Source organism: Uranotaenia lowii, chromosome 3 (genome assembly GCF_029784155.1).
Source record: "Uranotaenia lowii strain MFRU-FL chromosome 3, ASM2978415v1, whole genome shotgun sequence".
NCBI lineage: Eukaryota > Metazoa > Arthropoda > Insecta > Diptera > Culicidae > Uranotaenia > Uranotaenia lowii.
Window position 1 is genome coordinate 113,380,441 of NC_073693.1, and position 24,385 is coordinate 113,404,825.

At 38.1% G+C, this 24,385-nt stretch overlaps 1 protein-coding gene across 2 annotated transcripts; it reads left to right on the forward strand.

Moving 5' to 3' along the window:
- The first annotated feature begins 3,485 nt into the window (after positions 1–3,485).
- Positions 3,486–21,862, forward strand: LOC129757665 (tumor necrosis factor alpha-induced protein 8-like protein). Of its 2 annotated transcripts, XM_055754950.1 has the most exons (4): positions 3,486–3,606; positions 3,761–4,565; positions 19,779–19,933; positions 20,002–21,862. In XM_055754950.1, exons 2-4 carry the CDS (start codon positions 4,553–4,555, stop codon positions 20,413–20,415), a joined length of 582 nt encoding a protein of 193 aa, XP_055610925.1. In that variant the 5' UTR covers positions 3,486–3,606; positions 3,761–4,552; the 3' UTR covers positions 20,416–21,862. The 2 variants fall into 2 exon arrangements, with proteins under 2 accessions (XP_055610925.1, XP_055610924.1); XM_055754949.1 differs by lacking the exon at positions 3,761–4,565 and having other exon boundaries at positions 3,492–3,606.
- The last annotated feature ends 2,523 nt before the right edge of the window (positions 21,863–24,385 follow it).

The window sequence follows — 24,385 nt, forward strand, 5'->3', positions numbered from 1 at the left end:
GGAGCCCTGGAGAATCTATGGAAGTTTACAAAAAGAAGTGTCTTCAGGAGATCAGATATCAGAAAAGTGGTAGTTTTAATAGCCACACATTTTCCAAACATACGGGAAATTGTGACTAAAAAAGTGAAGGGTCTTCAGAAGATAGTTTTGTCGTTTATCCAGTTACACGAACATCGGGTTAAGTTCTGTTCCGATCTAGCTAACTTTGGTACAAGCCGACAGACGATATAATGATGCGTGTCGTGACTAGCAAACGTGAACTACTGTCAATAGAAAATTTCCAACTAAGAAACGTACGACACGCATCATTATTTCGTCTGTCGGCTTCGCTCTCTGCCCAAATCACCACCCACCGTACCTACTCGGAGAGCAAACGAACACGTTTTGCTGGACGAGGTGCTTGTAGTTCTAGAAATTCAGGAATGATTTTATGTTTATAATTTTCATATTTTTGTGAAATCTCACAGCGTGAATTGTAGCACCTCACTAGAATGGAGATTAAATGTGCTTTCCAATGAATATACTCTTGGTTGGTCCAAACAAAGTAAAAGCACTGATAATCCGGGTACAACCTGACGGTGGACCACAAAAACAGATGAAATTTCAATTTGTAAAAAAATCGCGCAAAGTAGTGAACTTTGAAAAATTCCAGTAAACTCAATTTTTGTTGCATCAAAAATCTAAAGACAGCAAAATGTTGCAATTTTAATACATTTTGTAGTCATATTTTTTTCAAAACTCTACCATCGCTCAAACAGTATTTACTAGCAATCGAATGAAAAGTAGGTTTTTTAGACCACTTTTTTGAACTTTTTGTGACCATTTCATTAAAAAAAATTTTAAAAAATATTTCTTGTCTTCATGATGTAGGCATTAACTTCAGCTTTCATATGCATAAGGCAAATATTTTTTTGGACGTGTAACATATGAACTACAGCAGTTTTCGTGAGGCATGTTTTTTCAGATTTTTTTTCTTTCATGCTGAATAACGAGAAAACTTGTAACTTTAGCTGTATATAATGTTCTAAACATATTTTACTGACATTACAAGGTTTCTATTGATATAAGTTTTATATGAAGTTCATAATAATTCAAACGACTTAAATAGATTTTACTTTTGTGGTGTCAAAATGACACCAAAAGTTGGAAAAGGGAGTTTTTTTGTCCAGGCTTCCAGGGTTCGTCCATAAAAAAAGTAAAGATGCAATATTGAAGAACTTTTGAATTCATTTAGGGTCCCCGAAGAAATTTTTGTATTTTGAAGCTTCTGAAAAAAGTTACAAGCCTTCAAACTTGCAATGGTGTCAAAATGACACCCTAATGCGGATGAGGGTTAACTAACGAAGTTTATGTCTGACATTAATTAATTACAAATAAGACCCTCTCGCGGAACAATAATTTAGTTAGGGTTTGTTTTGCATCGAAACGTGATTCTCCTTAACTCGACATTCACCGGATGATGGTCTACTACTAATTGATGCGCTGTTTATGGCCAGTAGCGTCCAAACCAAACGGTGGGAAAACAACTTTCGCTCTGGAATTGTGGCTTAAATAATATGCAAAGACATAACACACTGCACAAACCTGCCAAATGGCTTTGTTTAAAGCAGTCCACGAGCAGAGCACATATTTAAAAGCAAGCACCCATGTGTATGTAGTAAATGTATGCTCACGATTCCACCGTTTACAATTCTATTTTTCTTTTTCTTCCAACCAACAATAAATTGAATCAAATTTAAACGATACTACCGAAATTGGTGCTTTTCCCACTTTTTTGGAAGATGTTTTACACTCGACTGAACACGCCTTTTACGAAAGAGCCAGTGCATGGCATCAGTAAGTAGCAGCTCGATTTCCTAAATTCAATTGATCGTTTGGATCCAAATGCAGTTGCTACACCTATCAATTTAAACTTAAACCGACTGCGGTCTCTGTTACTTTACATGCCACCAAAAATCCACTTTTCGCTTGTTTTCCTTGTACGACATCAGTCTTTGGCAGTCGGACTCGTATGGGAAATCCGCTTAAAACCGGGCCACTAGGTATTACATCTACAATCCGCCGTTTCGGATTAGGTACCTTGCGTGTCGCCGCTTCGAGACTTTCGTAGGCTGATCGACTGTTAAATTCGACTAAAGCAAATTCATGCGACTTTGGAAGTTAAAAAAAATCATTTGCACTGAACAGTTAAGCCAAAAATTCCACATTTCTTGATGGAATTTCCCTTATTTCTCCCGCATTTTCCAACGGATTTAAAATCCCGTTTTTTTTCGCATCGCCCGAACCTCCCGAATGAGTGGCCACGCTGCTGTGAGGTTTTGAGTTCCTCCCATTTAAGGAAAGGAGGGCTCCCATAGAAAATTATAGTTAAATACGATTTCATTAAATCCATTGACCACAGTAATTTTCATTTTTTAAAAAATGTTCCTGTTGTCCTTTTATTGAATGAGGACTCCCACCCCTTTTCCTGTGATGGGATGGGGCTTTTGTGTAGAAAAAGTTTTCTGAACATGCAAATGTATGTTAGGAGAAGTTAGGAGCTTTAATAATAATTTAATAATTTTTTTTAATTTTTGAAATGGAAAACTATAAGAAAGTTATGTAAAACTAGTACATTTAAATAAATCAACTGTTAATGTAGTTTCAGTAATTTGGCACATTGTGGCGCGTATAGGACTCCTCAAATACGAAACGCAGAATTTAAATAAAAATCATTAATTTTCAAATATAACTGGTTTTGTAACTTTTTGTATTTTTTTTTTTTCAGGCTTATTTAGGATCTTCGTTAAACTTGTACCTGAATTTTGAATACATTGCGGCATGATTTTCGCAAATAATCTATATTTACATAAAAGAAATTTCATACCGATTAAAACGAAGTAATAATTCTTATAATGGATATTATTTGGAAACCTTCTAGGAACTTTTGTTTTTTCAACCTTTGTTTGCACTCCTAATCCAATGAACTGAGTGACTTTTTTTAGGTCTGTAGGTGAAATTTGAATGGTTGAATAATTTTGCTATATTTTGAAACGTTCATATTTGGTTCCGGCTGCTGGGAAAGCGTGGTTGTCACTTTTTCTCTGTCCACGATTGTCCAGTGGCTCGTTTGCAGGTTATAGGTATACATAGGCAGTAGGGAGAAAGAAGCGCGACAAAAATTTCGTCTGCGAGGGACAAAAACTAATGGAATAGATTACCTAGTCTTTCTTTTAAGCTTTTTTTGTTGTTTTGACTGGGCTACAGTCTATTCTAACGTTCGCTTTCTCTACTTTGACTTCCAATTTACGTGAACCAGTTTAGGCATTCGAAAGCCAAATAATCTAGAAAATTCGTCGAGGAATACTTTGTGGTAGAAAAGATGCTTGGCATCGAAATTTTTGAACTAACTGATGTAATACTTCAAAAAGATCTACAATGAAAACTTTATAATCGAAACAGAAGGTGATTCATATACTAACCGGCAATATTTTTGTTTATTCAATTTCAGATACGAACTGGTCGTGACACATTCACATTTCGGAATAATGAGCGCTGCCAGTATTTTGGAGTTGCAGACTTGGATTGTGTACCAAAGGATTGCGATAGAATGTGCAAACTGTCTGTGTAAGTAAAGTATAAATTAATGTTAACTGACACGTTAAAAATTATATACGAGTCAAAATAAGTATCTTAACTTTTTTTTACCTTTTTTGTATTTATAAATTTTTGTTTAGTTTTTGTTCGTTAATTTCTGTTTATATTATTTTATCATTTCCAGAAACCCTGAACACGACGCGGAAACAGAGCTGTTTTAAGTTTGCTCCATTCCGTGTGACGCTTAGTCATTGTAACTGCTGTTAAAAGCACACTTGTGTCCCATACAAACATTCCTGCCGGGGAACATAATCTTCCCTATAGGGGATATTCGCCGCACTTCCGCTTGCTGGATTACTTTTCAATCCTTGCCATAACGAAACGGTTACAGTTTCCCATAAAGAGGCGCCACCACCTTTCCAAACGATCCAACTACTCTACCAGCTGAAAGTGGTGTAGAATTTGCTTTCAACATTTCTTTTTTGCCGCTATTATATGGTGATTGATGGAGCACACGAGCGCTTAGACAAGTACATCTCGCACACGTTGTAGAAGAAAGAACAGGACCGCAAGAATCGAATTATCGATTGGTCGAGAAGTAGAACGAAAGGCCATCAGCGGATTATTTTCGACGACGACGGAGTTTGGGACCTAATAGCCAGCACAGCTAACAAGAAAATACCAATGAATGCCTGCTGCTGGTGGAGAAATTTATAACCAGAAAAAGAAGAAAAAAAGTCATATGCTATAGAACGCTCAAACTCATCCAACAGCTAGCACCGGATATACCAAAGAAGAAAAAAAGGAACTGCTAGACGACGACAACATCTAAGCTGAGAGAGCCTTTCGATCCGGCGCGCGACCTTTTCAACTACCTAACTTGTCATCCGCACACCATCTGCCATTGAAACACGCCGGTGCTGGTTTATTATTTGATTTTTTTTCCTACTTCCTCCGTTGGTGATCAAAATAGAAGATGCTTCATTCAGGTATATTTTTCTTTATATTTCTTATCATTTCGTTTTTTGTGTTCTTTATTTTTTAATATTACTTTTTTATGTCAAATTAGACGTTAATGCATTAAGTAGGTATTTATATTTAGTAGAATATACTAACATAGCGGAATCTCGCGATGAATAATCGTATAAAACTTACTAGAGATGTACCGAATAGCGGTATTCGGCCAACGGCCGAATATCGAATATTGACCTTTTTAACTGTTCGGCCGAATATTCGGTCGAATATTCTGTTGAGTTTTTAATAAAAATACAGAAGCAATTATTTCGTTTTTCTTCGATTTTTTTTTCATATTTTTAAGACGCCACCTTGTCTACCTTCTTCGCCGCAGAAAGCCAGTTTGCCTTGAACTGCTGCTCGTCCTTAGCAGTTTTTTTGGTCTTCTTTAGGTTCCGCTTGACAATAGCCCAGTATTTCTCAATTGGGCGGAGCTCTGGCGTGTTGGGAGGGTTGTTGTCCTTGGGAACCACCTGCACGTTGTTGGCGGCGTACCACTCCATGGCCTTTTTACCGCAATGGCAAGATGCCAAATCCGGCCAAAACAGTACGGAACAACCGTGTTTCTTCAGGAAAGCAACAGACATTTATTCAAACACTCTTTCACGTAAATTTTTTTGGTTGAAAGTCCCGGAAGCTATGAAAATGCTGCTTTTCAAGCCACAGGTACAGATGGCTTGCCAAACTTGCTGAAAATATCTTCTACCTTTCCCCTTCCTTTTGCCGTATAAAACTCCTGTCCCGGAAGCTGCTTGTAGTCGGCTTTGACGTAGGTTTCGTCGTCCATTACCACGCAGTCAAACTTCGTCAGCATCGTCGTGTACAGCCTCCGGGATCGCTCTTTGGCCGTCGTATTTTGATTATCATCGCGATTTGGAGTCACTACCTTCTTGTAAGTCGATAGTCCGGCTCGTTTTTCGGCTCGATGCACGGTTGTAGACGATACACCCAGCTTGTTTGCGGCATCTGGGAGAGAGAGGTTAGGGTTTCGCTTGAAACTGCCGGCAACTCTCTTTGTCGTCTCAGCGGCTTCCGGTTTTCGATTTCCCCCCGATCCAGACTTCCTGGCTGTCGACAAACGTTCCCCAAACACTTTAATTACATTTGTAACGGTTGATTTGGCAACTTTTAGCGATTTTGCCAGCTTTGCGTGCGAGTAGCTCGGATTTTCGCGATGCGCGAGCAAAATTTTGATACGCTGCTCTTCTTCCTTGGACGGCATTTTGACAACTGAAGAGTGAATTTCAAAATCAAGATAGAAGCAACATTCTACACACACACACACCTTCAAAATGAGGGGTGTTCAAGTTTTTTAAATGCAAAATTGAAAAAAATACGTCAAGTTGATATTGATCAAATTTTGACCATATCACCCTTTAAATTTGAGTTTTTTATTTGATTTGGACAATAATCTGAATTAACCCGGGTAAAATCCCGAAAGTTTAAAAAAATATCTGGGCATCTCGGTCAGATTTGACAATTCTCGAATTATTTGTTGGATTTATGGGCAAGCTGGATATGTCAATAAAATCTGAAATAAATGACTATCAAACTATAAAGCTATTTACAGCAAAAGATACACGGATACACCTACAATGTTTCACTGAAACCATAAGTTTTTGATGATTTTGTAGCATTTTCAACATTACTTTTGTATATTTCTATAAAATATCCAATATCAGTTGATGAAATTAACAAGTTAGTTATTGTATGAAATTTCGGCCCATTCGGTTGAATACTTGCTCTGAATCCAAAGCATCTCAATGAAAGTGACTCCTCTTTTATAAGAGATTAGCTGACCCGGTGTCCTTTGCTACCCCTTCCATGGAAAGAATTTAATTCGTTAAAATTATAAGTTATAGTTAAAATAAACTTACGTTTAAATTAAATTTCAACATTATTCAAAAGCGAACTTTTTTTCATGGCATCTGAGCTTCTAGATTGTCTTGAGTCTCAACGTGACTTGAAAGTTGAGTCCACCCTTTAGAAAAAAAAATAGGAGGAATCTTCAATACAACAAATAAACCCTTTAAATTAAAAAAATCACCCCTTTTTGAAGCGGCAGAAGTATTTAAATACAGGCAAGTTTGTACATCATTAAAAAGTGCGCCAAACTTTATCATTCCCCCCCGGTCTTGAAAACGGTTACACACTAAATCTCACATTGATCGGTTCAGAAGTTTCCGAAAATTGTTCGAATTGTGTCATATTTTTATTAATTTTGCATGGGAGCCCTTCCCCCTCCTTTAGGTCGAACTGGTTTGAAAGTATTTTAGGAACAATCTCCGACCCCAAATACTCTTACATGTGTGATACATGGGTCTTATAATTTCAGTTCTGACAATTTAAACGTCGCTTTTTGAGTTGAATGCGTGCAAGTAGGTTGATCTTTCAACTCTTAATTTGCCGTCGTCCACAGCAATATTTGAAGAGGAGTATTGTGCTGAATTCTACTATCGAATAATCTTAACAAAAATACCTACATACATTCAGCGAATGATTTTGTCGATATTTTCACGCAGCACCGATCGCTGGTTCGGCACTTCGACACTTCGGTACAATCGGATTCAATATCCGACGATGGCTTCGACGATGGGTGGCGAGGTTTTGGAATGGCTTAATGTTCAAGTGGTTCCACATTCGAGTAGGCATTTCGTTGATGAGCTGGCTTTTGATGATTGTCAGTGATTCTTAATTTGATTACCGGGATTTTCATACGGTAATAACTACTTAAACAATGACGATACCTATTGAAAAAATCTGTAACCCAGTACTCAGTACTCTCGGAGGATTTTTCTTGCAAATTATTTTCACTTTTCGAACTGATCGAAAGAGAGAAAACAGGAAACGAAAACCGATCGAGTGCCATGCCATGTCCAATAGAAATAGAACCTAGTTTAATAATTTTTATAATATTGTTTTCAAGTTAAAAATTCTGAAATGTATGTATCGGTTAATTTTTTGTTTATTTAACTTTTAGTTTTGTCTTTTTTTGTTGTTGTCATTTTTAATGCCCGGTTTCTCCGTTGCCCATTCTGAACTAGAGTTCTATTTTAGATGAAGGAGGTTGAAGCCTATCAGTTAATTTTAGCTAGCCCAAGTTAGTTTGAACGGAACAACTTTAAATCAACTGGTTCCGTTTGCTCGTATTACTCATGTTTATCGTTGCCTTGTTACATTGCTGATGAGATGAACTTTCTTCTAAAATTAGAATCAAATCGAAGCAAGGCTTTTTTCTATCTAATCAATTGCTATGATGTGATTCAGCTAAAAGTAAATCTATGCGAACACATACGATACAAGAACTGATGTATGAATTTGTTCGAAAAACAAACGATTAATCATTACAATTCTTCCATGCTAGAAAAAGGGAGCTTATCAGATGTCTTTTTCTTGAGTTGAACAACACATATTTAAGTATTATTCAATTATTAATTATGCTCATCTTGTTGCGTAGCTCTCTAAAAGTTATTTGCATCATAACGAATCTTGTCAAAATGCTCATAGAGAAACACTCGACTCCACAAACCAATTGATTTACAAAACTTCTCAAACTTAGTTTAGATATACGGTATTGGGTTCGAGACTGGGAACTGATTTATAATAAAGACACGGAAATGAAAGGTTAAGGAAACGTAAAGCTCTGAATTTTTTATAATTTGTTTGATAAAAATGCTAAGCTTTTCGCATTCCGCGCACCGTCACCGTTCTAATTCATTCAGTCGAATTATTTACGCTTGCGTGCATTTGGCTGCGTTTCGTTATGCTTTTCCAGCAACAGCATTTTTCTACAACAAAAACAGCTCACGCGCGGCCGTAAATATTAATAAATCGCTGAAACTACCTATCCCATGCTCTGGGTTGCCGGCAGAAAAGAAACGTGTCCGCGTGTTTCTGGTTCTCTGCTTCCATTAAGTTAATAAGCTAGAAAGGTTCTAGTGCTCGGGTTATTAATAACTGCGTCTAGTGGAATTCCCGAGAAGTTTTATGGATAGAATTATGAGTGTAGTAAATCTCAAGCCATATAACGCATTTCGACCTAAACTCGTACATTTTTGCATATTTGGAAACTACCCAATGAATTGATTTTCTAAAAATTGTTTTTTAAGAAAAAAACGGGTAAAAAAAAGACAAAAAGCACTACATCCGATTTTCAAATGTCATCAACACGAAATTGCATGAAATTCTCAAGTGAATAGCATCGTTTTGCCATGCATGGGATGGTAAACCAATGACACGGCTGCCAGGCTCTTATCATCCCTGGAATGAACGTGCCTTTTATAAATGGAAGTTAATAGACAAAGTGGACGGAAATTGGATGAAATGACAAGAGTAGGTATCACCACATAAATGTCTGTTTTTTTTCTTTGCCAAAGCTTGCCTAACAACATTCAACATGCTTTTTTCGTTACGTCTGACGTTCGTCGTATTGCTTTGACTGTTGTTATCTGCAACCTACAAGGCATATGAATGGGTGGACGGGTGGATTCGTTTGATGACAAGCCAATCGACAATTTAACAAGATAAGCATCATCATTGAGACAAAAGTATAATCATCGAGCACTTTCACGCCAAAATTTTCCTACAGTTAGTGACGCTTTCGTCCCATTCAAACTAGCCCTTGTTTACATTGCGATAAATATTTGATAGCGCCGCCATAAACGAACGCATTTGATAGCGCCGATAGCGCCGCCATAAACGAACGCATTTGTAGGTGGTAGCTCAATTGGCGTGAAGATAATCGAAATGAATGATCTACTAGAAATGAACACTTGTTATTTAATTGAGTATGCAGAATAACCCTAAACAGGTCATATTTGTTATCAAAATATTTCAACAGTGCTAAAGATAGAAAATACGGATTTTTACCCCACTTGAAGTAACTACTCACGACGAGCAGCTCGACTTTAGTTAGGAAATACAGTCGAACCTGGACCAAGCAAGAAACCTCTACTTAAAAGCGAGAGAAATCATCAAGTATCAAGCTTTGTATAGCACGAAACCTCTTTAGGTGAGAATGCAAAGCCTCCCAGACAACCATTTGGTGGGTATTTCGAGTTTGCAACGCAAATATACGTGCAAATATACGTGTAAACATATCGTATATAATGTAGCAAAACCAGTATATACGTATCATTTTGGAGGCCATATAAGTACATTAGCAAACAAATTTTTGATCTAAGGGATGAATCATCCTAAAGGATGAAAATCCTGGAAAAAAAAAAAAAAAAATTTTTTTTGATTTGGATTGTATTAAATTACGATTTGCACGGCTTGTCATGCGCATCATTTACGACTACCCTGATTTTTTTTGGAATATACTATGACAATTTACATCATCATATAGATGATTGAGGTTGTATTATACAACATTTTTCGTAACAATATGGAAAGTTTGACGACTTATTTGGTCGTCTTTTGCGACTTGAGTGCAGGGCTCTCATTTTCCGTCAGTTGAATTAAAATAAGATTATTATTTTTTTTGTACTTTAAACCAATTGGTTTATTCATCCCATAAAAATAATAAAAATAAGATTATTTCAAAGAAAGGCGTTTTTTGCTGTCAAATTCAAGTTTATATCGTACAACTTTATTATTGCTGATTTTTTTCAACGTTCATGTAGTTATTGTTAGTACCTGGACTTGATCCCCTGACGATACGATCTGCAGCTCATGATGGTTCCTCGACGCTATCTGGAATATTTAAATTCAAGAGGATTTGCTTCAAAGGCATTAAACCAAAAGCAAATCGTATATTTCTATAACTAAAATCTTATAAATCGTAGAACACGTCATCGATGATCTAAAAATAGATCAGCATTTTGAAGCCTCCTTAAATACGAGTCTAATCATCGATGTCGTATTATTATAAACGATTTTATTGAACTATTTTGTATTCTTTTACGATTGCCAGCAAATACGTTTTACGAAAATCAGACAACCAATGCAGTTATAAACGATTTTATAGCATATATCTCCAAGTGGCAAGCAAAGTTGCGAGCTTATTTTCTATCTGCTAAGATCTAACACCTGGATGTTCTGATAATATACACCTTATTTCATGTTAAAAAAATCATAATTTTGAATAATTTTATGCATAGCACGTCAAAATCTGTCAATAATGGCTGATCATCGTCCCAGACAATAATTTGGTGGGTATTTCGAATTTGCAACACAAATGTACGTGCAAATATACGTGTAAACATATCGTATATAATGCAGCAAAACCAGTATATACGTATTATTTTGGAGTCCATATAGGTACATTAGCACACAATTTCTTGATTTGGATTGTATTGTCGTAATAAATTCATGCAATGTATTCAAATACGATAAAGAATATGCATGGGCCGCACATTGTAGGTGCAGATTTACGAAAATGAGTTTAAATTACATTGTATACGATATAATCTGTAAAATAAAATACGTCTTCTGGTTGTCTGGGGTATATCGGTCGTTTCACAGATTTTTTGCGAATTGTCGTACACAAAGGTCGAGTTCATATGTACATAAATGCGAGTCTCTTTTCTTGTCGTAATAAAATCATGCAATGCATCTAAATACGATAAAGAATATGCATGGGCTGCGCATTGTAGGTGCAGATATACGAAAATGAGTTTGAATAACATTCCATACGATATAATCTGTAAAATAAAATACGACTTCTGGTTGTCTGGGCTATATGATCGAGAGTCATTTTAGTGGCTAGACTAAGGAAATAAGAGATAATTCCATCATTGTACTGAAGTTTTCGTACCTACCACAATCACATTGTGTTACCAGCAATTTCATAAATTTAGAATACCATGTTTACATTCCGTCTCGAGACGTAAAGATCGAGGGTGTAATCACGGAAATGAGTCTGAAAGCTGATTACGTGAAATCCAACGGCGTTGGTAAGTTTAAGAGCCTGGATTCGGCTTCGGTCGAAATCTTGGAATGCCGCCAACTCAGTACTGCCACCGTCGTGAATGGAAACAAAGTGTACTCACCTTCAGACTCATTTCGTGTTACCTTTGCGGGTACCGCCCTCCCTAATTACGTCTTGATTGACGGAATTTTAAGGCTGCCTGTGCGGCTCTTTGTGCCTCAACCGATGCAATGTAAAAATTGCATAAAATTGGGACACACAGCGTCACACTGCTGCAACAAGACGCGTTGTTCCAACTGCGGGGAGACTCATGGGGAAGGAGCGTGCTCAGCAATAGTACAGAAATGTGTCTATTGCGGAGGCTCACCCCATGATATCTCCTTGTGTGAGGCATTTAAGAGTCGCTGGGATAGTCAAAAGCCCTCTTTAAAAGAACGGTCAAAACGTTCTTATGCCGCCATGTTAAAGGGCGCGGCGCCTCCGATCCAATCTCAGTCCTCCAACATTTTTTCAGTGCTGCCAGTTGACAGTGACGACACTGACTCCACTGATCAAGATCACCCAATTCTTTTTGTTGCTAACTCCAGAAAACGAACAAAACCTGCTCCCAAGACTCCTCAAATTCCAAAAAAAGTTCCTACATTTAGCTCCCAAATTGATGTAAGACAAAAACCGATAACTTCTGCAAAAGAAAATGTTGTCCCTCCTGGATTTTCCATGAAGTTTGCATCCCAAAACAAACCTAAAGTACCGGAGACTTCTAAAACTCCAAAATCCAATGTACCTTTTTCAGACCCAACTGCTCATTCGGGACTGTTCAAGCTGTCTGATATCTTAAATGGAATTTTTACTTCTTTCAATGTATCGGAATCGATCAGAGGCATTGTGACTTCAATGCTACCTGTGGTCAAGGTTCCGATACTTGTTCATGATTGATCCAATATAGGCGATACTTCCAAAGCCCTCTCAAATTGTATTACAATTCTCTTCCTTTGCTGTGTGAAAAGAGAGGATGTTGCGCGACATTTAATGTTAGCATCATCAGAGGGAATCGTTGCGTTGCGTGTTTCACAGTCGAAACAAATCCTATCCCATCCACACGAATTGATTGTTTGCCCACAGGCCAAATCTCCGTTTGATGTATCAGTTGCTAAAAGAACTGAAAAGAGGAAATTGTTGGCTTGTTGCGTTCGCTTGCGAATATCTTCAAGTCAAATTTGAAAGTGAAGCATTCGAGAGCGAACGCTCTCTTTAACTCGCTCATATGCAGATCACAAATGTCGAGTCTTGCGGGTATGTCATGTTTTTGCGGGAACGCGTTTTTTTTTCAACAACTTTTGTCTAGCGTTGCTTGAAGCTTCAAGATAATAATGTAACTATTGCACCGGAAATAGGCAGCGAAAAATTTCATGTAAAATTGAAGCGTGGGTAATGGAAAATGTGTTAATTGAGGATTGTAAAAATAAAAAAAAAAATATGCTCGAGGAATAACGTAATAAAATGTAGTCTTATGCACTGTTTAACGTTTTAAACAGTCAATATTTTGAAAATGCTTTTTTCACATTTTGATAAGCAGATTTTTTGCGTTTCATCATTAACCATTCATCATTAATCATTTATTCAGATTGACAATTGCCTCTATTCACAAGGGGGTAGAAATAGAACATTTGAAAATTGAAAGTAAAGATTTTATTTAATTTTCTTTTTTTTATGTTGTTGAAGTAATATAGTGTACAGAATGATTTCTAAACAAAAAAAGTGGGTGTAACCGATCAGAGTTAGGCAAAATGTCACGAAAAACTTCAGACTCAAATTCTACAGCCAATTCAAATGTTAGAACCTAAACATTTGGTATCATCTGATAACGATTATACCATTTCAGAATTGAGTTGATTATTATTTTATTTTATGTTGAAATTAATTATTTATTAATCGATTGAAAGGAACTGAAGTTCATTTGATAATTTTTATCAAATTTTCAGATTTTAAATTGTGTGTTTGAAAGTATTTTAATTTGGAAATTTTAATTCTATTTTTAATTCTGAAGCCTAATATGAGCTGCTGTTTCTAGATATTGATAGTGATTTATTATTGCCAAAAACTTTTATTTGAAAACTTTGATAAAAAAAAACATTGTTAAATTGTCTTGGTCATTATCTTGATTTCAAATTCTTAGTTTTTATTGAGTAAACATTTGTAAAATTTATTTTTGTGTTAAGGCTGAGTCTTCAATTTTTGCAAATTTTGATAAGGGATTTTTAAAATATATAGTAGTCTTTTAAGATTATTTATGACCATCTTCAAGGCCTCAAAAAAAAAATTTATTAAAAATCTATAGTTTTTTAATGTTTTTCCAGTGCATCACAGTACACATGTATTTAAAGTTAAAGCAACACCATGTTTAATACTAAAAAGGTAAAAAAATCTGAAAAGTTTGTCGCAATTTTCCTACACTAACTAGAATTTAAGAATAAAAAATACCTTTTTTGGCTTCAACAGCCAGGTACCATGTGAACTGAAATCAGTTTTGATTTACTTTATCATCCAACTCTTAAATACTCCATATCAATATAAAAATAATTCAGATATCCGAAAAATATTCCCAGAAATTCGATCTTTTCTCAAAAATTGCTATTAAAAATAACATAAGATCTCGACCTTTTTTTATTTTTATAATTAACTCATTTAAGCACCAATTAAATATGATCGATGTCTCCGATTGCATTTTTAAATCCGATCCGGTTCTCATTCATCAATGGCAACACTTACGTTCATATTTAATTGATTTTTTCTCGAACTTTTGTATTTTTGTAAAAAGCCGATTTGAAAAGAAAATGTAAGCAATGATAAATTACTTTTAATGTTTCTCATTTATAAGCCAAAACAATTTTATTCTTCCCCAGCTGAACACTACCGCAATTCGCTGGACCATCAAGACGAAACATAATTTAGATTATTGGTTCGCGAAGCACTTAAGTGAACATGTTCTCGACCGATTCGCTCAGCAGCGAACTGCAACAAGTTGTTTTTTGAATGTCGCAGTTCGCCAGTGAATGTATCGCTTGTCGGTGGATATTTGTTGCATGCTTCTGCATGAATGATACAAGAAGCTGTGGATTCGCCATAGGCATTCCTTCTAGCCTGAAAACAGTCACATGGAAATGTTGCAGGCAAGAGCGATGAAACTTTTGTTTCGCCGGAGAAATCTCTCACTGAACGATGAGTGGAAACGAACGAGTTTCAGATCCTTGCCTGTGGTGAAGACATTTTTGAAGCAATTGATGCAAACTTGGCCCCTTCTTTCAGTATTTATCTCTCTTGATGGCTAATTTACGCCGAGAGGTCGGAGATATCACTGTTCTACAGTGGAATTGCCGTAGTCTTATCCCTAAACTGGATCCGTTCAAATTTCTTCTTCATGAAACTAGTTGCGATATTTTTGCCCTTTCTGAAACATGGCTTTCTTCTCAATCAAACATCTCATTCCACAATTTCAACATTATTCGTTTGGATCGCAACGATTCTTATGGAGGGGTGCTTTTGGGGATCAATAAGCACCACTCTTTTTATAGAATCCACCTCCCTTTGTCGGGAGGAATTGAAGCTGTTGCTTGTCATACAACTATAAGAGGTAAGGACTTGTGCATTGTGAGTTTGTACTGGCCTCAGAGAGTTACAGTGAATCGAAATCACCTAGGCTCAGTGTTACCTGAGCCAAGGTTGATCTTGGGTGACTTTAATTCACATGGAACTGTCTGGGGGGAACAAATTGACGATAGTCGTTCTACTTTTATCTATGACATTTGTGACAGTTTCAATTTAACAATTTTGAACACGGGTGAAAAAACACGAGTACCTAAACCTCCTGCAAGACAAAGTGCAATTGACCTCTCACTATGCTCAAATTCACTATCATTGGATTGCCAGTGGGAGGTAATCCCTGATCCCAATGGTAGTGACCACTTGCCTATCAAAATTACAATCACCAATGGGGTCAACACTTCAAATTCAACAAATATGACATATGACCTCACAAGACACATCGATTGGAAAAAGTACTCGGACGCAGTCGTTTCAGCCCGTCGTTCTGTGGATGTTTTACCTCCTTTAGAGGAATACAGCTTTCTTGCTCGATTGATTTATGATAGTGCTGTAAAATCTCAAACGAAACCCATCCCAAATCCATCTGTTCGTCGAAGGCCTCCTAATCCATGGTGGGACAGTCAGTGTACCAAACTTTACGTGGACAAATCGAACGCTTTTAAAGTTTTTCGAAAACACGGAACCCTGGATAACTTTAACACGTATTTTTCTCTTGAGAAACAATTCAAAAACCTGATCAAGGGGAAAAAACGTGCGCATTGGCGTAATTTTGTGGGAGGTTTATCGCGGGAAACATCCTTAAGCACTTTGTGGAATGTGGCACGTAGCATGCGTAATCGTTCTTCCACGAACGAAAGTGAAGAACATTCGCATAAATGGATTTTCAACTTCGCGCGGAAAATCTGTCCAGATTCCACACCTGTGCAAAAAATCATCCGAAGTGTGCCTCCGAATAGATGCAATCTGGATTCCGGCTTTTCGATGGTAGAATTCTCACTTGCTCTCCTCTCTTGTAACAATTCATCTCCAGGAGTTGATAAAATAAAATTTAACTTGTTGAAAAACCTTCCTGATGCCGCAAAATTTCGCTTGTTAAATTTATTCAATCAATTCATAGAGTTTAACATTGTTCCCGAAGATTGGAGACAAGTGAGAGTTATTGCTATCCAAAAGCCTGGAAAACCTGCGTCTGATTTTAATTCGTACCGTCCGATAGCGATGTTGTCTTGCATAAGGAAATTAATGGAGAAAATGATTTTGTTCCGATTGGATAAATGGGTGGAAACAAATGGTCTCCTTTCAGATACTCAATTTGGGTTTTGCAGGGGCAAAGGGACAAACGATTGTCTTGCTTTGCTGTCTTCAGAGATACAAATGGCGTATGCAAAACGTGAGCAAATGGCATCAGTGTTTCCTGACATAAAAGGAGCTTTTGATGCAGTCTCAATAGAGGTTTTGTCAGACAAGTTGCACTCCCGGGGTCTGCCTCCTCTATTGAACAACATCTTATACAGCTTGCTTTGTGAGAAACATTTGAACTTTGCTCACGGAGATCTTGCAATTAAAAGGATCTCTTATATGGGCCTCCCGCAAGGTTCATGTTTGAGTCCACTATTGTATAACTTCTACGTAAGCGACATCGACAGTTGTCTCTCTGAAGGCTGCACTTTAAGACAACTTGCAGATGATGGTGTAGTATCTGTTACAGGAGCTACAGAGTCTCATCTGCTCGGGCCTTTACAAGATACTTTAGACAGATTGTCAACCTGGGCTTTGGGGCTTGGGATTGAGTTTTCTCCACAGAAAACGGAGATGGTTGTTTTCTCTAGAAAGCATAGACCTGCTCAGCCTCAGCTTCAGCTTCTAGGCAGAACGATCACTCAATCGAGGTGTTTTAAGTATCTTGGGGTTTGGTTTGATTCCAAGTGCACCTGGAGAGCTCACATTGAGTATCTGAAAGGAAAATGCCAGCAAAGAGTTAATTTTCTCCGCTCAATTACCGGCACCTGGTGGGGAGCTCATCCAGAAGATTTAATTAAGCTATATCGAACCACTATTCTTTCAGTGATGGAGTATGGCAGCTTCTGTTTCCAATCGGCTGCCAAAACTCATCTCATCAAACTCGAGCGTATTCAATACCGTTGTCTCCGTATCGCTTTGGGTTGCATGCCTTCAACTCATAACATGAGCCTTGAAGTTTTGGCAGGCATACTACCACTGAAAGATCGATTCAATTTATTATCACTCCGGTTCCTCATCAGGTGTGAGGTCATGAACCCATTGGTGATTGTAAATTTTGAATGGCTACTTGAGCAAAATCTTCAAACTAGATTTATGTCTATATACCATATCTTCATGTCAATGCAGGTTAACCCTTCTTCGTACTGCCCAACTTGTGTTTGCAGCCCAGACTACGACAATTCTTCTGTCCAGTTTGATTTGTCTATGCAGCAGGAAATTCGTGGAATCCCGGTCTCGCATCGTCCTCTTCTGATTCCAAGAATTTTCGAAGCTAAATATAGACACGTCGATGCTGATAAAATGTACTTTACCGATGGATCACTTATTGAGGAAACAACGGGATTTGGAGTGTTCAACGAAATATTTAGCGCCTCTCACAGTCTCCAGTCACCATGCTCTGTATATGTAGCGGAGTTAGCAGCTATTCACTGCGCTTTGGACAGTGTCACTTCCCGGACAGTTGGACACTACTATATTGTAACGGATAGTCTGAGCTCTGTTGAAGCAATCCATTCAATAAAACCGGGAAAGCACTCGCCATTTTTCCTCGAGAAAATACGGAATAATTTGAGTGCTTTATCAAAACGTCGCTTTACCATCACCTTTGTTTGGGTTCCCTCTCATTGCTCGATAGTGGGCAATGAGAAGGCAGACTCTCTGGCAAAGGTGGGAACGATGGAAGGCGACACGTATCCACGTGAAATCGTCTTCAACGAATTTTACTATTTGGTTCGAAGAAACTCTCTTGTCAACTGGCAGCGAAAATGGGACGAGGATGAGTTGGGTCGGTGGCTCCACTCGATTATCCCAAAGGTAAGCCTTAAACCCTGGTTTAATAGATTGGACCTGAGTCGGGATTTTATTCGTATATTTTCCCGTCTCATGTCCAATCATTATTCCTTAGACGCGGTACTCTATCGTTTTGACATTGCTGGCAGCAATTTGTGTGGTTGCGGCAAAGGTTACCATGACATTGAGCATATTGTTTGGTCGTGTGAGGTCCACCTTGTCGCCAGAACGAATTTAATAGACTCCCTTCGGGCCCGAGGAAAACCATCTAACGTTCCAGTAAGAGATGTACTAGCTGTGCTAGATTTGGACTACATGTTTGAAATCTACTCTTTTCTAAAAGCTATCGACCTTCGTCTATAATTCTATTTTATTTTAATTTTTCCCTTTCTATCTTCTTTTTTCTTCTAAAAAAAGTGCTAAGCTAAGAAAAAGATTGTAAAAACAAAAAAAAAGCGAGTTTGGCTCTTTGAAACTTAATTGTATGAGCCGTTTCAAATAAAGAATTATATAAAAAAAAATGTTTCACTGAGTTAAAACTTTCACAACATTTATCAATTGGATGGTTCCGGCCATATACAGTACGGTGATAGGTGTTGTCGATTTTAACCAATAGATCAAGAATAGATTTTGTATTTTCCAAACAAAGGCCGGATAGCTGGTAGTCAAAATTTATAACATTTCTTGATCGGGTAAAATTAATGATCTTGCACTTTTTCGCGTTAGCTTGCATTACGTTCATCTGACACCAGCTCTCTAATGGAGCGATGTCGGCTTGCAGGGCGAGACAGTCTACAGTGCTGTGAATGTTTCTAAAAATCTTCAGATCGTCGGCGTACAAGAGTGTCGGATTGAAAAGTTGCGCACAGGTCGTTTACAAAAATTATGAAAAGAAGCGATCCAAGGTGACTCCCCTGAGGAACTCCAGATGGGATGGCAAACGTTTCCGAGCACGAGTTTCGTGAAGGCACGCCGGTCCGTGAGATATGACTCAATCCATTCAAGCGCCCATTCAACCTAGCTGATCCAGCTTAGCTACAAGTATTTTGTGCGGGACACAGTCAAACGCTTTTGCGAAGTCTATATAAATAGAGTCCACTTGCAAACCTTTCTCCATGCCGTTACTCAATGAGCTTACATAGCACATCAGATTGGTCACGGTTGATCTTCGCTCCATAAAGCCATGTTGAGCTTCAGATATAAAAGGTTTTGCAGCGGCATATATTCGTTCATGCATTAGGACTTCAAAAATCTTAGATATTAGATATCTTAGATTGATATAGGTCGGTAATTATCTACGCAGTTAATATTTCCTGATTCATTCAGAATTATCTTCGACAAATATTAATAATTTCATATCGTAACTCACTCGAGAGAACTTCAAATTGCGAAATCTGTCTTATAATTCGGCAAATTTTTATCAAATACTCGTTAAAAAAAATGATTTTCTGGATCACATTAATGCATTTATGTGTTCCTCACCCTTCATAAAAAAAACCTTGGACAAATGAGAAACCTCTTAAAGCGAGAAAAAACGTTCAGTTCCTTGAACTCTCGCTTATCCATGTTCGACTTCCTGTCATTAAACATGTCTGTTCTAAAATGCTAAAGCGTGGTAAAAAATATTCCATACATTTTGCTGTTAACTAAAACTGCTTCATTTCATTTACTTCATCAATTCCAGTTATGACGGATAATGCGTTCAAAGCAAAGGACATCGGCCTACGAGCGCAGAAGAAAATTCTGTCCCGGATGGCATCTAAAAACGTGGCCAAGGTTTTCATCGATGGAACGACAGCTTCCCTTTTGGACAATGTCTACAGGTTAGCGAAAACTCATGTAAGTCAATCTGAGACAGAAACATGTGCATCATGGAGATCATTGATTGACTTTATTTTGGTTTTCAGGCGGGCAACAAGAAGGATGCCGAACGTCTAGTGAAAAGTATAATAAAAATTGTTATAAAAATTGCCGTCCTACACCGCAATGGCCAGTTCAGTGCCGAGGAATTGAAGTTAGCCGACAAATTCCGAGCCAGGTTCCAAACCTTACAGATGGCAATAATCTCCTTCTACGAGGTGGACTACAGCTTCGATCTCAACTATCTGCTCAAATCGCTCCAGGAGGTGCACGAGCTGCTGAAATCCTGCGTCGAACGACATCTGACGGACAAATCGATCAACCGCATCAACGAAGTGTTTAGCTTTTTCAGTGATCCCTCGCTGCTGGAAACTTGCTTCCGGCAGGAATCGCCCTACAAGGATATTATGGACAAAATCATTGCTGATATGAACAAAGCCATGGAAAATGGAGATATTTAATAGCACTCTTGAATGTAGCGTCCTAAACGAAACACACAAACAAATTTCACTCAGTTGCCGTAATATAAGTGAACACAGAGAGCTTTCTTCGAGATAAATAATCCCTTCTAGAACGTTAGGTTTAGAATAGCGCCTTTCCGAAGAACGAGCTAAAATTTGGCACACTCGGTTAGAAGAAAAAAAGAAACAACAGAAATAGCTAAAGCAAACAATGCGATTTCTTCTAGGCTCAAAAATTAAGTTGATTAATTTTCTTAGGTAAAATGTTACAAAGACTACTGCTTGCCGGTAAAGTTTCAGTTGGTTCAAGACTAAATTATTGTGAACACTATTATGTTATAAATTATTTATACTCGAATTATACAGCTTTTAGGATAGACATTTAACTTTCATGCTAGATCACACTCAAAGAAAAAAAAACTATTAGTCATTATCGCATCATTAAGTTTAGTACCGAGTTTTGATAAACAAATGCTTCATTCATGTTGGCATTTTGAAGGTGCGTCTAATTTTGAATGTAGATGTATCTATAGCATCAATTATTCGCACAAATTTCGGCCTACAATTTTCTTGGTAAATATTGCTAGTTCTCCGAACAAACATTTACGTTGTGCCACTATTCTAATTACATCACACTCTTAAAAAAACGAAATGCTAATTTTGCCAACGCTCGGCTGCTACCGTCAAAATTCCTTATCTAAGTCATAATAATATATGTATGTATTTAGAAAATATGTGCAACACTTTCCATATCAATGAAGCTGGAAAAAATCAGCAAGATTCATACTCAGACATGTGTACTTAATAAACAAAAAACCCTCTAATATAATGTTAAAAACTCAAGTTTATGTTTTCCTACACAATTGATGGGCTCATAGGATTTCACAAGCTCCCGATTTTGTGGATATATCATTTTCAGCACGCACTGCGATTGCGAATTTCCGAATACGTAACCTGGAACTCAAAATTTACTAAAATATCAGAGGCGAGTGTCTCATCTCTAGTTAGAATAGTATCCAGTACCAATCCATATACACACAGAGATAGAAAACAACTATCACAACAAAAGTTATGATGCTCTAAAATAGTGACACAAAAATAAATAGTTGCCTTTTCGATCTATATATTGAATCACAATATTACACATCAGATGAAAAAGAAGTATATTACATATTGGTTGATAGTTGGAACAAGATAATCGATCCTTTCCACAAAGTTTATGGAACGTGTTAGCGAAAACAAAGGAAGATTAGAAAAAGCTATGTGAAATGAAACGAAAATAATGTTCGTCATGTTTGTAGCTGATTAAGATATTTATTGTATTGTAATGTATTGGCGTTGGCTTTAGAAAATCAAAAACGAAAAAACAACAAACAAAAAAAGATCACAATGATATTTCGAAACGTGTGAAAGTAATAAATAAGCGAATGGACACGAAAACTAAGAATCTTGTTGAGAATGTTTGTTTTTCTGCCACATCCGAACCTACACCTGACACAATTCGAGTTTAGATTTTTGATAACACAGCACAACGTAACGTAAATTCCACAGATATTGGAAAATCTTGATCTTTCCGCTATGCATCTCTCAAACCACTTTAACATGGCTCATAGAGATCCTTTTCAAATATTTGTTTCGAAAGAATAGTTTATTCCTTTCCTTTTGTTTAGATTCGTCTTATCGTAGTAATCGATGAAACGAACAACAACATAGACATTAATAAACAAACAAATTATTGGAACTATGGTTCCCTATGAATATCTAGGGAACTTTCTAGAATAAATGGAACGAAAAGTTAGAAATACAAGTATTCCAACCAGAACAAGTCTCTCCTTTCCATTGCCCAAAGTGCTGCTACAACAGGTTATGGGCCCATCACTAGTGGAATGGAGCAGAAAGTGGAATCAACAGTGGACAGTTAGGAAAGCCATGGAAGGTCAACGAGTCGAAGCCAAGGAAAGTAAACGAGCCTGGAAGGTTGTTGGGCCAGGAGCCATCTGGAAGGTCGTCGAACCGAGAAGCCAGGTGGAGGTCGACAAGCCAGGAGACACTGGAGGTTGTCGGACAGGTATCATGGAAGTTCGTTTGGTCGGATCTTTGGAAGGTTGGCGAGTCGGGAGCCAGCGAAAGGTCGTAGTGCCATTGGTGAGAGCGTCGGGTTAAAAGAAGAGTGTCGAGCCGAAACCAAATAAGGTCGTTGAACCGGAGGTATTGGGAGGCGTTGGACCGGTGCCATGAAAAGTCGTTGGTCTGGGGTCACGAATGCTGTCGTTGGGTCAGAGCCACTGGTAGGTTGTCGAACCGGAAGCCATGGAAGGTTGACGGGCCGGTATGATTGAAGGTCGTCAAGTCAGGAACCAGATGGTGGTCCTCGGATCAGGAGTCACTGGAGGACTTACGAGTGGGCTATCACGGAAGGTGGTCAAGCCGGTGCCATGGACAGTCATCGGACCGGAAAGTCAAGTGGAGGTCATCGGGTTGGAACAACTGAGTGGTGTCAGGTATCATAAAAGGCTTCAAGGCGGAAGTAAAGCTTCGAGCCGCAATAAGAGCGTCGAGACTAGAGCCATGGAAAGCCGTCGGGCCAGAGCCATTGGGAGATCATCGGATCGTAAGCCACTGGAAGGTAGTCAGACTGGTGCCAGTGCCGGATCCCGGTGGAGGTCGTCGAACTGGTGCCATGGAAAGTCGTCGAGCTGCAAGAGCGTCGTACAAAAGTAGGCGACGATTGAGGTCCGGTGCAGCGTTGAAGAGGAGCAGCCCCATCTTCAGGAGGAGCCGTCGGAGGCAATTATGTATGAGACTGCAGGAATGCATGTGTTGAGGAGGACTGTTGAGATTCGTCTCATCGAAGCAATCGATGAGTCAACACCTTTCCATCAGCCGGCAAGAATTTATTGCAATTCTATTTTTTTTTAAAAACAATTCCGATCGTCCGAGAAAATCTTCCAGAGAGAAAGAAAATGTTTTCACAAACGGACACAACAAAATATGTACTGACCTATAAACTGTTATTCAAACGGAGAAATGCACTGTTAATTGTCATAATATTTTTCCTGGATGACTTGAAACTGCGAATGGAACAACACAAAATAGGGGTTGACATTACCAACAATGCAATTTTTCTAGAACACTATTTGTTGATGGAATACTATTTCGAATAAATCGGTTCATGATCCAGTATCAGACATAGATAACGAGGTCGTTTTAGGTGTGTCTCGTTTCCTATAATATAATATTGGTTTTTGACAATCGTTTCTATAAGTTTAATTTGACTTGAAACTTTCATATGCTCGAAGAAATTAAATTAAACAATGGATTTTTACTATTATTCCAAGAATAAGTGTAATGATTGATCTACTCATAAAATCAGGATTCATTATCAACAATTAGAAATTGTAAAAAAAAGAACAAAATTTCTTGCATTTTTAATTGGGTAATAATATGTGTCAGCAAAAAATATGTTTTACGCTTCGTGGATAGTTAACGTTAATCTGAAAAGACTTAAGTAAGCAAAGTAAATGGCTAGTGAAGTAGACAATGTGCAACTCGAGACCCCATACACCCAACCTTCGGGTAGTGGTCATATCACCTCTTGTCTGCAACTCCGATTCTCTACCTCCCCGTGGTACTAGCTGGGGTGCGAGCAACCTTAGCGGAGATCGGGTACCCAACCCCGGTGGATGCTTTGGTCGCATGCAGAATGAGTTAGGGGGCTTCGTACGCGTCTGTTCTCCATGTTAGGGGCGGCGTGCGGAGTGCAACAACGTCCTGGTGGTGTTCGGGACCCAAAACAGCAACATCACGACGGTCCTCCTGCGAGATAGTGGGGTTAGCTGCGGGCCTTGCGAGCCTGTGACTACTAAAAAACATAAGCAACGAATAACGAACAACAAATTTCGGATGGAAATCGGCAAAGACCCACGCGACGAAAAGGGACTAGCGATTGGAAACTTGGAACATGGAACTG

What these genes read in the sequence shown, in the direction of transcription:
- LOC129757665 (XM_055754949.1), top strand. Translation starts at nt 3,528, where the DNA reads ATGAGCGCTGCCAGTATTTTGGAGTTGCAGACTTGGATTGTGTACCAA. An exon ending in AGAATGTGCAAACTGTCTGT is followed by an intron (nt 3,607 to 19,778) that starts GTAAGTAAAGTA and finishes CATCAATTCCAG; the next exon opens with TTATGACGGATAATGCGTTC. An exon ending in ACAGGTTAGCGAAAACTCAT is followed by an intron (nt 19,934 to 20,001) that starts GTAAGTCAATCT and finishes TTTGGTTTTCAG; the next exon opens with GCGGGCAACAAGAAGGATGC.